The sequence below is a fragment of the Tinamus guttatus genome, unplaced genomic scaffold (genome assembly GCF_059628265.1).
Source record: "Tinamus guttatus ecotype Peru unplaced genomic scaffold, ASM5962826v1 Tinamus_guttatus_pri_ptg000044l, whole genome shotgun sequence".
NCBI lineage: Eukaryota > Metazoa > Chordata > Aves > Tinamiformes > Tinamidae > Tinamus > Tinamus guttatus.
Genome location: NW_028288578.1, coordinates 3,742,229 through 3,757,123, shown reverse-complemented (window position 1 = coordinate 3,757,123; position 14,895 = coordinate 3,742,229). Strand labels below are relative to the sequence as shown.

The following is a 14,895-nucleotide window of genomic DNA, read 5'->3' as shown; positions in this document are numbered from 1 at the left end:
TTTTCCAGGCCCCATGAAGAGCCACTTATCCATATACAATCACAAGCAACAGGACTTAAAAACAATCAAATGAAAAGAGACATTTTAATGAGGCTGCTCAGACATCAGGATTTTTGTTTGCTTGCTTGTTAGCACCTGTTAATACAAATACCACAGAAATACTTCTCTGTGAAGAGATCTCTGTTTAGCCCTTCACATAGAGCCTCCCTTCTAGCTCAGCCAGGGAACACCAGATTTGAAACTGCTGATATTTTTAAAGTAGAAACCAATATGCAGGATAAAATCTTGTGTGCTGATTCTTATTCTTAGAGCGTGAGATGGGACTAGACTCATCTTGTAGCTTTTATGAGTTTCACTGTTGCTTGCACGTGGGTAGGCTTCTGGAGCATGACTGTTTCGTGGGATAATATTTAAGAAATTGGCCCAAATCCAATGAAAGAGTTGTGACAGTTTGCTAAGAATAGATTATACTATCTCCTTGAATAAGAGTCCCTGTCCAGATTTAGGCATAATCTTTTGTACCAGTTCTTATTACTCTTGAGTATTTTGTTCATCTTGAAGATCTTGAGGTTTGTGAGTGAATTGAATAGGCCTCCTGCTAGGATATTTGTAGGAAACTAAATTCTACTCTCTAGAAGCACTCTGGAGAAATCAATACCTCCAGAGTTTTAATAGCAGTTCTTGGGACCAAAAAGATACATCCTTCATTCACTGTGGCTTCCACAGGAGAGGACTCTTCATTTATAACAGAACACACAAGTCAGAGTTTTTAGTCTTTCTTTCAAAAGCTCTAAAACCAATAACAAGAAACAGATATCTCTGACAGCTGAAAACATTTTCAATGGAGGAAGCCAAGAACCCATCATAATTTATCTCAGTGTTACGGATCTGAGCACGCAAAAGGGGCATCAGTACATCTGTCCAGAGAAAGAACAATGTACAGGTGTGGAGCTGGGGCTCATGTAACAAAGAAAAGCAGTAATTAAAAACATCTGGCTTCAAATCCCAAGTCATTTATCTCATTGTAGAAAATGTGATCAGAATTCATTTATAATCACGTCCAGATAGGCCTATACATTTTTTTTTCTCTTAAAGCAAAATTAACGTTAGAATGGGCTTATTTCAACAATACACAGTTAAAAATAATGTAATTTTTTTTATAGGTAGAATTTTGTTTACTTGATCATTAGCAGAAAGAGGTGGACATGCATTTCACTTGTGCTTCTGAAAGGGCTAGACTGACATTCCTGAGAGCCTCCAGCAGCACCTCTCCTGCCCGCCCAGGAGGGACAGCATAAGCAACACTATTTTGGAATAAGAAATGAGAGTGTGTGAGGAGAACATGGGAGGTTAGATGAGTTGCTCAGAGTAGCTCAGGAAGCATTTCAGAGGCATTCAACCACAGCTCTTCTGCAGCCTATTAACAATTTTAGCTGTTACTGCTTTTGTCTGTTGCTAAGTTGTACACTTAACATCTGTAAACCTGATATTTTTGTAGCGCTTTTCATTTGGTTTTGTTTTTAAGCAAAGCTTCTGAGGTGAGGTTAGCATATATGCTGAACACACAATAATTTGTCATGGTATAAGAAATGATTATGATGATATTTTGTCATCTGCCACTATTTGGTGCAGTGCCTTTTATATAATAAACCCCAAGAAAGCTGCATTAGCTACCTGTAAAGAATCTACCTACGCCTGGAAGCCTCTGCGCTACATCCCTGCCAGACATCAGTGACCTTAAATGACTAAAGTTGAGGGCACATTCAAGCTTAAATGCCAGCTAATACCAGGGAGACATTCTCTGTATTTGATTGCATATCTTTGTTTTGGTATTTCTTTGAGCATACTAATGAGGATTTTTTTTACTTACTTTTATAATATATTTTCCTGCTACTTGTTAGAGTGATTTTACTTTCAAATTTCTGTTACACGTAGCACCTCCCACTGTAGTGACTCATCAACTTCTTTTCAAAGAAAATTATTGAATGAACCCTTATGAATAAGAATGTCTTGGCTGGCGGAGTTCCAGGAGCGATATATTAAGATTTAACTGCTCTGCAGAAATTGCACACGTCAATTTGGAACAGTTGTTGAGATACTTAATGTAGAAAAAAAAATCCATTTTTGTGTATATGTGTGTGTGTGAGTCTGTGCAGGTAATTACATGTGTTATAAAATATTGAGTTATGCTTTACCCCCAGCTATGAGAAGAGCGGTATATTTGTTAGAAAGGTTGTGCACGTTTCAGTCAGTCTCTATCAAAAAGAAGGCCCCTACCAAATGGCTTTGAGTTGACCAAGAAGAGAGAGGCTCCTTTGGCTTCAGTGTAATTTTTAACCTGCAGCTGTTTTCATGTAGTTGCTAGATGGTATTAAAAATATTCTACTAAATGAGCTGAAAGGGAAAGGCACTTCTAAGGGTCCTTTAGCAGGTGCTCTGCACAAAGATGCTAAACCCGTGTCGCTGCTCCCAGGTAACGAGCTCCGGTTGCGCCCTGCCTGTTGACACCGCTCCGAGTGTTGGGCATCAGAAGGTGCAGAACAGATTGAAATAACCCAAGGCAGTAGGAAAAGTAGCACTTTGCTCTTATCTAGAGCCTAGGCAAAGGCCATTCCCTGATTCCTGCTGTAAGGATGGTGCCCACAGTGCTGTGTCTCACGGAGAGCAGGGTCCGGAGGAGCCCGAGTCTCCCAAGAGCCGGCACCTCCAGCCACAAGCCCCACGTGGGGCTGCGGACGGGAGCCCTTGTCCGACGGGCGGCGCGTTACAGCCCGGTGACTTGTTTGCTCCTTGTTTATAGAAAAGGGTAGTAAAACGCAATGGTGCCCAGCAAGGTGATCTGCAGTGAAGGATTTATTATATATCAGGGAGAGGGGGGAAGAGGAGAAAGAAAGAAAGAGGGAGAGAAAGCAAAGATTCCTGGCATTCCAGCAGGCCAGCCAGAGGCACCTGGCAGTGATTAGTGCAAAGGTTCACCAGCTTCAGATAGAGTCCGTCTAAAAAAAAGAAAAAGAAAAAGTGAACGGTATAACTGTTTCCTGAGCATGTGCTGACAGAAATTCCCGTAGGGCAAGACCCAGAACAGAAACACGTGGCAAGAGATTGGGCGCTATCCAGAGACCAGATTAGCAGAGCTTTACACATCATTTTTAATATTATGGGAAGAGATGAAAATCAGTGTTAACTTTTTTTTTTTCCATTAAAAAAAAAAAAAATCTCCTGGTCCTGGAACTGAACTGGACTGCCTCACAGTATAACTAAGTGTAATGCTTGGGGGAGAAATCTTATGAATGAACTGGATGGCATGCTGGATTTTATGGCATGGAAGCATCTTAGTTTTTATAACAAGGTGCAATACTGTACTAATCACTTAAGATAAAACACAGAGCAACTCTCTCACCCTGGTGCCCTATTTTATACACTTGTCTTCATATTAATATGGGCTGAACATACTTCTCCTAGTCAAGCTTGCGTGATGCAGCAATGTGCTACACATGAGAACTGGATTACAGCACAGCCTTGTAACCCAAAATATACAAAAATGTATTTGAGATAAAGGACAGATGTTTTTCACTCCGAACTTGGTCCTGTTTCCACTGAACTCAATGGGATATGGTTTGAGGTTCTTTGTCTAGCTGAGGAATCTGCCAATCAAGCCATCACATCATTAAAAAAAAAAAAGTCAAGAAAAAGACACTTCTCGTATTGGAAACATCCCTATCTTAGATATTTCTGTCTTGCGGTTACACTGCATTCTCAGTTATTATTCAGGAATCTTAGTTTGAATTTCTCTTTATTATTTTTCAAGTTTTCATTCCCTTCAAGTAGTTACTAATTAAGTATTCTGTGTATTTTTTTTGGCAGTTAAGAGATCATGAAGTAGATCATGTAAAAGCTCATTTTAAAACAGCTAAAAAGTAGCTTTATCATCCGTTGCTCTGTGTAATTTGTCCAGGAATCGCTGTTGAGCAGAATAGGTCTAAAGCAAAGTAGAAAACTATTTTTTATTCTATCAAATAGTATGTGGATGAATATACAAAACATACTGTTTGACTAAAATCTTTGAAAAGTCAGTGTTGCTATTTATTTTTGGTTCCTTATGTTGCAGTGAGATTAGAACAAGGCAGTTGGTGTGTATTGAGTAAACACACAGATCTATATGTGTGTGTATATATATATATATATGTATATGTATATATATCACTGCCCACCTGCGAGACAGGCACTGGGAACAGAAGAAATAATTTTGAAACAAAACAACAGCACTTGCATCTACTGGTATAGACTATTTTATACTGGTCAGTGTTAACTCACAGGATGCCTAAGTGGTTCTTTCAAATAAGCTGTACTTATAATTTGATATGAATTTTCATGAAGTGCGTTATGTGCAAGCTTGGTTAGGAGAAAATTTAGTGAAAGTTTTATGGGCATTCTTTTTGAGATTCTTAAAGGTATGTAACTTGTTCATAAAATGAGAGGGAAAATATTAATATCTACGATGTTTTGGCTTTAAAATTTCTTCAAAAAAGCCCTTCTGCTAATACCTACATTTGCACAAGTTCCCATTGATATAAATGAGAGATGCTCTGCAGTTGAGGTGAGGAGGAGTCTCCCCATCTGCCCAACATGCAGTTCAGGGGCCAGTTCACACACTCGGGTTAGGGGCCAGCCCATGGTCCTCCTGGATTGCATCTTCTCCAACTTCCCATAAGAGTTGACTGAGGAAGGGCCGCAAAGCCGGGTATTTGGGGCAGTGCAGACATGCATGTGGTGTCACTGGCAGGGCACGTCACTCTGGGTAGGTTCTTCCGGTAGTTTTTTGTCTGTTGTGTGGAGAAAGGTACTACATAAACAAGATTTTTCTCATTAGTTCCTTCACTTCTTAATTATCTACTGATGCCTCCTCCAGGGAGGAATTGCTTTGCAATTCCACCTGAAATCATAGGTCCCTCAAGACTATATTATGTCTTCAGCACCATCCTACACGTGGTGCTTCAAAGGGAAGCTGAAAAGCCCTCAATACCTGGGCAGTTGTGTGATGTGGTGTGATGAGTGAAGACCGAGGAGAATTCCTCTCGGGCTTCTGGGGGCGATCGGTTTACATCCTAAAGCACAAGATTTGATTACTCCTTGCTTAGCATGGAAATGTTGCTCTTGGCCATTAAGTTGTTCAGTCCCTTTATAAAAACCCTGCTGGAGTGTCTGATTCTGGGATTCCCGTGGCTGTGAGCTCCACAGGGCCAGCCCTGCTGTGCCAGGAGAAGGGACCTTTTGTCAGGACGTGACCTGCCTGTCGCTGCACTGACCGCCCTGCTGCTCCTGCACCTGGATGGGCAGGGAGGAAGGTGGCTCCTCCACTGCACCCTTCTAAAGGAAAATACTTCCTATGTTCTCTCCCTTCAGTGGCAAACTTCTGGTCTTGGCAGTTTTACCCCCTAGGAAAACCCTGTCTTACTACTCTAGCAAAGCTTCACAAGGTTTTAGTCTATGCTGTGATTTAACACATCAAAACTGAATATAGCTTTTGCAGTTTTACCACTAGGTTGTTATGGCATCCCACTGTATAATTTCCTATTATTATCATTACTGTTCAACAAAACTATACATTATTCTTACAGGACTGCTTTTCCCAAAAGATAGTGTAATTCTGGAGCTAGCAACTTGTATAAATAATGTAGACCTATTTGCTATATACCTCTCATTTCTCCAAATTCAGTTTCATTTGGAGGCCTGTAGTCCAGATTCCCAGTATACTCAGCTCCACTCTGTGTTTCCTCAGAGCATCCAAGTAGCTTATCAAGGAGACATAAATATTGTCAGCGAATGGTGACCATTTCCCCCAAATCAAATCACCAATAAATGTTCCCATTAGCACGTATGAGGAAAAAGGTTTATCATGCTGAAAAGAAATATTCAATATAGCCAGGAGGCTTCAGGTTTAATGAATTAGGGAAGGGTATGAACTTTTTAATGTATATCACTATATAGAGGTACAAATATACTATGAGGCCCCAAAAGGCCTTCCAAATTTGTTGAATTATGTGAGTTAAAAATCAAGTAAAATATACAGCACATATTTATTATGAATATCCAAAACAAAGCAAACTGTGGTTGTAGAACAGTATTAACAGGAAATGTCCAGGCTGTTAGTTAGTGAAACATATACAGCTGAGCTACTGCCTGGGCATTTTTAATGCATCCCGCTGCCCTCATCCTCTCTCACCCCTGAATCCCTAGTTTCAGTAGCTTAAGGTTTCTTCTTCCATACAGAAGAAATCTCTTTTTAAACTGTTCTGTCGCTAATGCATAATCTGCTTATTCTGCATCAGACACCCTTAACAGTCTGGGTATCACAGCAACCTGATCAGTAGGCAAATACTTGGGAAAGAATTAAAAACAGGGCCCTGGGGACTGGACAATCTAAAGCCTGCCAGAACACGTGAATGGGCACACATGCAAAGTAGTATTTTAAGCACCAGCTTGAGCTGTGGGCACCATCATGGATATTTTTAAAGAGCCAAATCCCCACGTTGGCTGCTTTTTCTAATGCAGCCTCATTTTCCAGTGACCAGAGCTCAGTCCTAGCTGAAAAACTGCCTTAGCAGAGTCATGCTGAGCTCGCTGCCTGGGAGCAACCGCGCCAAATCCGGGCGATTTAGTGGCTCCCTGTGATGGGGAGGTTCATGCAGAGGCTCTGTCCATCCTCGAGCCTGGCCTGCTCGGCACTTCCAGCCCCTGAGGGCATTTTCTGCCGGGTGCTCCGTGTCGTCCCGTCCCCTCCGCACGGCAGCTACTGACCCAGACCCTTTCCTCACAGCTGGAATCGGGGCCTTCCCCCCTCTGCACTGGCTTCTTCATCCGCACTTGAAACCCAAAGCAAACAAGATCCTCTCTTTGGCTCTTCAGGTTGTGCTTTAGGCCTTTTTATTTATTTTACATATTGCTGCTCGTTGTTTATAGAGGAGCAGTTATCGTTCCCAAAAAAGGTTTGTTTTCGGTTACTTAAATATTTGGCTTGAGTGCATCCTTGGCGTGGCCCGTTTAGCATTAGTGGTTTACTTCTTCCGTTTCGTTTTGGATTATTGAGACTCCCTGTGGTCTGTATTATATGCCTGATTTCCCTGGTTTGGGAGGAGGGGGTTATTTCGTCATGGGATGAGCTCTGGCTGCTTGATTTATTCCAACCCCTCTTAGCAGAGTGTCGCTGTGACCCTCCATCCCCGCGGCCGCCTTTGGCAGCGCTCCCGGCCCGCCGCGTTGCGTTTGGTTACGCTGTTGTCACACTGTTGTCACCGCTGTTTCACAGTTCATCTAAATTTACCTCTCGGAGCAGCCGCCGTGCCGCGCACGCGGACGCCGAGAGCAGCCGCTGGAGGCCGAGCTCCGCCTGCTCCCGGGAGCAGGTGTAACTTACACTCGCAAAATAAATGTTCCCCCCGTCGTGGAGCATGGAAATAGGAGCCCTTCAAGTGTTTCATTCTCCCACCCGTGTGCCGTGATAAAGCTTTCCTGTCTTTTCTCTCCCCAGGCTTGCCTCCAACATCATCCCTCCGCTCGTCAGCCCGCTCAAAGCGCTCGTGCCCCCGTCCCTGCTGCAGAAACACGGCTCCCCGGCGCCGCACAGCCAGTCGCCCAACGGGCAGCACTTTCCTGCAGCACCAAATAAACCCTACGCCCCGTTTCAAAACCAGCCTGTACCACAGGGATCGCAAGGTGACTCTTTTCTTCTCTTTTTTTTTTTTTAAGTTTTTCCCAACTCCTGGCTGCCATTGTTGCACTTTCTGCCACTGCCGCTTTATTAGGAGACTGAGAGCGTTTCAGTGGGAACTCCCAGTTTTAGCATGTTTAACTTATATAGGAGATTTATAATTTTGATTAAAATTTTCAGACCACTTTGTACTGTCATATTGTATGAGAGTGTGGGAAGCTATCACAGCAACAGATTCATTGCTTTTTTAGGACATGACTTCAAAGATCCTTATGAGAATAAATTATGCCTCCAAAGAGCTCTGTGATTTAATGATACAGTGAAATATTTAACCCGGCCTCACTCTTTGAGCATCAGGAAAGGATTCCTGCCTCCACTTGGGAGCTGTCAACTAGCTGTGCACCTTGTCTGACCACTCAGCAGTCTCTGGCTGGTTTCGAGAGGGTGACACAGCCAAAGCAAGTGTCATCTAGCCCTAAAATAGATGGATGCAGCACATCCTGGTGCTCTCCTGCTCCATCCACTGCTAGGGACATGCTGGGCCATGAGCTGAGGCTAAAACAAGTTACTTTGCTATTTAGTATTTGAATTGTAGCTTATGTGTTGCTCCATATAGTAATCTGTACTCTGTCAAACTATAGAGTGATGTAGTGTGATTCGAGGACAGGAAAGGTAGCAGCTATTTCACTGCTTAATTTAGGACATTTTTCTACATCCTGAATTGCCTGGCCTTGTTAGTAGAGAGCTTATTTTCCTACCCTGGAGTTTGGCTGCAACAACTAATTAATTTTGCTACAATTTTTGAGGTAGAAATTAGCTAGTGATACTATTATCACAGATTTTTCCAGTAACGAGAACTTGCATATTTATGAAATGTGTTATATAATCCAGATGGCAGGTTGTTTAAGTGTGGTAAATACTCGCAATGAAGAAGTGTGCAGGACGTCTGTCTGGTCTCTGGTGCAACCAAGAATATAAGTTTGTACAGGCAGATAATCGGTTTTTTGAAACTCATTTCACAGTTGTTGTATTATTTCTATAAAGTCATTTTTGGCTGGGCAAAATATGACATGTGACCAATTTACCAGTGGGCAAATGGGAGCTTTGCTTTCCCTGAAAACGCTCTAAGGCTTGATTTGAAATTCAGGATTTCAGCACAAACCCAGTGGCAGTGCATGGCTGTAATGGGGTTCAGTGTCCCAGCAGTGCCCTTTGGTCTCCAAGGGGTATTTTACCTCTAGTTTGGGTCAAATAACATAAATAATCTTAAGGTTGTTTGCTTAATTTTGCCCTTTGGTTGGACTGACTTTGGCTGTAAAGCTAAAGCATATTATATTAAATGATTTGTGTCGAAGGAAAAACTAACTCAACCTGATGCTCAACAGATTATTCAATTTAAAAAGATTAACTCTGTGAGGGAAAAGTGGCAGATTTATGATAGCATATAATGATATATGATTATGCTACCATAATGAGCTAAATAACTACAAACCACAAGAGGAAAGTTTAGCAGCTCATTATTATGGCAGAAACAAATGCATAGACAGAACAAGTTTTGAACCACTTAAATAAATTGACTTTATTCCTTAAGAAAACCACATTTCCTTTTGCATGAATTGTTGCTTTCTAAGTGTTATGTCGTGCGGTTTTGAAAAAGCAATAATTTTCCACGTTGGCCAAATGTTGAAGTATTATTATAAATTCATTATGGAAATGGTCATTCCAAAATCAATTTTGATTAGCAGCCTTTGAAATGAACTGATCTGCAACTTGTACCTACCTGTACTTGCTCTAAGCCTTTTTTGCATCCCAATTCATTAATAGCAAACTTTTCTGATGGAATCTGAAGTAACGTGGGGAGTCAATCTTTTTTCCAAAAAGAGGAATACTGTGTAACTCTAGCTCTAGAACTAGGCAGCTCTAGAGAAGCATATAAATATTACGATTTTGTATTTTTTTTTTAAATAGCAAGCATCAGCAAACTGGTAGCAGGAATATTGATAATGAAAGAATAATAAACTGACATTATTTATATGTTTAAAGCTAGTCATGGTAAGATCACATGGAAATTATTATATGCTGAAAGAATTTGGCAGGCAGAGGAATCCTGCAGTTATTTATACCTGACGTGGTTTCATGTCAGAAATTTTATGGAATTTGCAGTGCTTGGATTTATTTGCACATACATGTAAATGACATGACATAACAACCTGGCATTTAGCAGACATATTCCAATTATTTGCTCATTACATCATTCATTTTAAAACTGCTTGAAGTTTTCTAGGTTGTGCCTTAAAGAGAGGCAGCCAGTGCACTGTGTGAAGCGGCTAACTGCAGCTTTTCTGCCACAAATTATTTCAAAGCAAAATTGTAGCTAAATGTTATGCTTGGAACCCAGTTTATTCCTTTATTAACTGTTATATTTCTAGATCTACTGCACATAAAACATTTAATAGTGATCATTTAAACTGACAGGACTTTTAGTCAATTCTTCATTTGAAAATTAACTTCAGAAAAACTGATTTAAATCAAACAAGCTGAAGGAAAACCTGAAATCCATTTGGAAAAAAAAATATCAGTGAAGCACTAGGTGCCAAGCTGGTGCTGCTACACTCACGCTCTCCTAGAAGGAGCAGCAGTGTTTGTACCAGACAAACCTTCCTGCTTACTTCATATTTTAACTGCTGAAGGGGTTTTTTTTGAAGAACTTGTAAAAAATGTTTCGTATTTAGCTTTCTTGGTTGTTAATTGAATCCTTAGTTATGGGATTTTAGTTGTATCTTAATGTCTGCTTCTTTCTGTGCTGTGTATAGCAGAGGGTGGTCTGTGTAGGACAGCGTTTTGGAAAAGCTGAACTAAACAGAGTGAAGCAAAAGCACCTTCCTTTCCTGCAGCACCGATACACTGCAGGAAAGGGCTGCCTTGTATTGCATACACAAATCAAATACTACATTGCCTGCAAGCTGGAGCTTTCATCTCCCGTGGTCGTGTGAGTGAAACTTTACCTGGCAGGAGCAACTGTCGCTGCAAAGGTCCTTGTGGCAGCTTCAGCTCCTGGGCCTTTGCGTCCTCTGTCCTGCTCCTGATAGGGTCACACTGACTCTGCCTTTCTAGAAATCTAATGAAAAGGAAGGGAACTTTCAATACATTACTCAGGTCAAAAGGATTAAGTCACATCTTTGGTGTCATGGCTTGCTTTACCTGACCAAGTTTCTTGTTGTGACCTTTCCCTTCCTTCTTCCATCCTTTTTCTTTAGTTTGCTACCAGCCTTTCTCACGTCCTCAGGCGCACAGGGACAAGAACAGGGCATTTTTCTTGTACTTTCTTTGGTTAGAGCTTTGCAGAAATTTGGGCCTGGTGAGTGCAATAGTGCAATATTGGTAGTATTTACTTCCAAGGTCCCTCCGCAGCAGACAGTTCCCATATCACTTTCTGTGCGCTGCCTTTTCTGATGGTCACTCAGTGGTGTTCAGGAGTAGACACTGCTGCTTAAAGGAGAATTCAGTCACTTACAACAACTCTTTTCCGGACTTGCGATTTTGAGGCAATTCTTTTCTGCCTCAGCTGTTTTTCCTGAACAGCTATGGAGTATAATTTAAAGCCCTTAAAAGAAGCCTTACCCATAGGTCTTAAGAAGCCCCCGTATCCAGCTAGTTTCAATCCAGTTCTGTCATGCTTGGCTATTCTCTGCTCTTCTGAGCCCCTGTGCCAGCCCTGTGGATCATATTTAATTGATTTAACAAAGGCAGACTTGGGAACATGACGAAAGGGCAGCAATTACAGAGACAGAAAAAATACACGTCATGCCTTCCCTACAAGTGATGTGTATAGCAGACATTCTGGAAAGGGTTCAGCTCTTTCTCTAGCAAGGCATATAAAGTGCTCTGTGCAACCAGTTATACCTCATTTGAAGCCCAGTCTCCCATGTTTTTTTCACTGTTCATCTTAAAAGGGTATATATAATATTCTTAGAAGGCTTACAGCCAGGAGCTCATGTTTTGTAAACAGAAAAGTCAGGATAATTATCAAAAGCCAATCAATAAAGCACTGTACCTAAAACCACATCTAAAGATGGCCTTGCTACCTCTCGCAAGAGGTTTTTTTGAGCCAGACTGTCCAGGCATGAAATAGAGGTGCTGTCTATTTATTCCAAGGAAGGACATGCATCGTTTAACATCCAGCGTTCCAACTTTCTAGGCCTTTTTCTACACAGCAGCGGATGCGGACAGCTCTGGTACAGTGTGCACAGTGTCTTTATCTGATACAGTCATCCATTAGTACTTCACCAATCATGGGTATCAACAGTTTCGTTTTTTGTGGTGGAGGGTCATAGGTTCTGGAGAAACGAATCAACTAATCCTTGCACTTTCAGCCAAAACACATATAAAATTGTGAAACTTCAGAGCAAATCTTTCACCACTAGATGAGTTCATTGCATTTCTGTTACAGAACTGCCTCACTTAGCCTGATTTACTACCACTTTAAAATATGACTAGAATTAACAGTGAGACCCTGAGCTTTACCCAATATTATCTACTTGATCAAACTTCGGTTCTAAAGAGAGAATGCAGAAAAAGACAGGTTTTTTTGATCAGGGAAAAGCTTATACATTGAGTGATTTGCCAAGGAGCTAATTCTGCCCTTTTCTGTGGTGATAGGCACGGGCATTAGTTACATTACTACATAAACAGGCTAAAGAGCTGCACAAGTGGCCCAGCAAGCCAGGCCCTGCAGCGGGCGAGTGCAGCTGTGGTGGCTTCGGGCAGCCCAGTTTGAGCCCTGCTGGCTGAATGACTTGGAGCCTTCGTGGTGCTTCCTCGGGAAGGGTCAGTCCAACTGGATGAGACTGGAGAAGAAAAAAACGGCCTCAGCCTTTTCCTGCCAATCAGAGAAAAATCCTGATGGCATTTTCTGCTAAGCTTTAAGCTTGACTTGGTTTACTTAAGTCACCTGTAAGGGAAGGAGCATCGTTTCAGAAGGGACCTTGAGAGAAGCAAGAGGGATAGTTAATCTGAACGTGCAATTAATGTGAGATGCACCTGGAATCCTAATCAGGAAGAGGTTACTGGGGCAAGAGGAAGGAGAAGAATTAAATCAGACCATGTTAGGTACTAAATCTTGCGCAGTGCTTTGAGATCAACCTTGTGGGAGCAAAAAATGTCTTCTTTTAGGATGTTGGCACAAACTTGCAAGTTGTAAAGTTCCTTTCTTGGCGTTAGATTTGTCCTTTACTGCTAAATATGTTTTGCTTTGTCCAGTTCATCCACAGCTTCTGCCAGCGATATCCAAACTGCTGGTCTGCTGGTAATTATATATATATATTCATATATACAAAGCAGGAGATGAGAAATGCAGGGAATGTAGAGCAGAAAAAGTCAAACATGCCCCTAAAGTAGCATGGCTGAGGCAGCCAGAGACCATAGAGACTTCTCTTGGCACCTTTTGGAAACAAGAAGAGCCTCTAACCGAATCCAAAGTCTTCACCTGGCATCCATGTGGCATCAGGCCTGCACCTCTGCTTCACTTCTCCTTGCAGAGTCTGGCCCTGTGTTCAGTGGAGAGTTTTCATGTGAAGTAAGAGCGCACCGAGAAAGGAGAGGTTTAAGGTACCCTTAAAGGTGTTTGGAATAAACAGTGCTGTGTCCAGCAGTGAATTATGCATGGGAATGATGGGAAAAGGCTTTACTTCACTGCAAACAAAGCAGTGTTTTTCATTAAAATACCACCTTATTGTATTAAAATTAGCAGTAATTCATTATAGCTGCATTCCCTTAGGAACTGAGCATCCTGGACCTGATCCAGTGAAGTACTTACTGCTTAGCTTTGAATACAAGTGGGCTGTTGACTTCATTCAGTCAACGTCTTCAATTGCTTGAAATTAAGCACATCCTTGAGATTTTGGCTTGATGGGGATCACAGTGCACAGCACCTCGTGGGACAGAGCCTGATGGAGGTTTTGTATTATTGCACCTTATAGAGTAGCATGATCATTTTTCCATAGTTAAAACTGAGTAACTAAAAAAAAAAAAAACCCCGACAATAGTAATAAAATAGTCTGGCAGAAATGGAGCTAATACCACAGCAGTAGTGCTAAAAGGAGTGTGCAATCTCTGTTTTCAGGTTACCAAGGCAGCTTTCACTCCATACAGAACTGTTTCCACTACGGCGACTGCTACCGAGGGGTGGAGCAGCCCGCGGCGGGCGACGCGCTCCCGGGGGACTCGCACTGCTTCGCTCCCCTGAGGCAGAACGGCTACCACCTGCTCAATGCACCTTTAGCTGCCACAGGTAATTTATTCTGCCTATAAAGAATTGCCCTTACAATATCTTTAGGGGGGGGAAAAAAACTTGCATTTTTATGGCAGCATTATTATGAAAATCCGTTTACGTTAAAAGCTCAGTTGCTGAAATTCATTTGCATCTATAAAAATGCCGCAAGGAAACCAAGCTTGTTTTCTTTACTCCTTCTGTGTCCAGCTGATGGACAAATTCTCCTTTTATTCTAATGCTGCATGTCACAGGGAATACTCACCCACGGCATAGCTGCCAAGCCGACCCTTCTTACCCTGCATGGGCTCTGCGGTGTTCATCCCCATAGGACAGCTCAGGCAGGCTCTTACAGAAAGATCCAAGTCGAGACAACAGTGAACAAAATTCTGGAGAAAATATTGGCATCAGGGACTTCTACCCACCTAAGAATAAAAAGATGGGCTTTGTTTTGCAAAACTGATGTTGACAAAATGGAAAGTTGCTGCTTTGAGAAATGTGGCTAAAAATATTAATTTGTTCTTTTGTGTTTGGGAGCATGCTGCTACACATTTATGGCAACTATGTTTTTCCATTTAGCTATATAATGTAAATTTTGCAACGGGTTATTATAGCTAGATGACTAAAACACTTAAATACATAAGTACTCATTTTTATAGGGGAGTTTTTTTTTTTTTTTTCTATCTTTAAAACCGCAACTAAGAATTGGTAGAATTACCAAACCAAACATAACGTTCTCCAAGGCCTGGCGGAGCCATGAAATGCCACCATTGCCACAGTCTGTACTTTGCATCTCAGAGAGTTTTTTTTTTTTTTTTTTTTTGTTCACGTCTGGATTCAGGAGGGCACCTCGGTTAAGGACAATACTGACAAAATATGTTTCAGTGCTTTTTGAAGCGGTGCCTGAGTCTGACCACAA

General features: G+C 41.7%; 1 protein-coding gene across 1 annotated transcript in view; it reads left to right on the top strand.

The window, feature by feature from the left end:
- GLIS1 (GLIS family zinc finger 1) overlaps positions 1-14,895 on the top strand; it is a 167,562-nt gene that overhangs the window by 150,274 nt on the left and 2,393 nt on the right. Inside the window, exons 8-9 of the mRNA XM_088537118.1 lie at positions 7,529-7,713; positions 13,830-13,997. Of these exons, the coding sequence (XP_088393244.1) occupies positions 7,529-7,713; positions 13,830-13,997 (353 nt within the window). The remainder of the gene's footprint in view (positions 1-7,528; positions 7,714-13,829; positions 13,998-14,895) is intronic.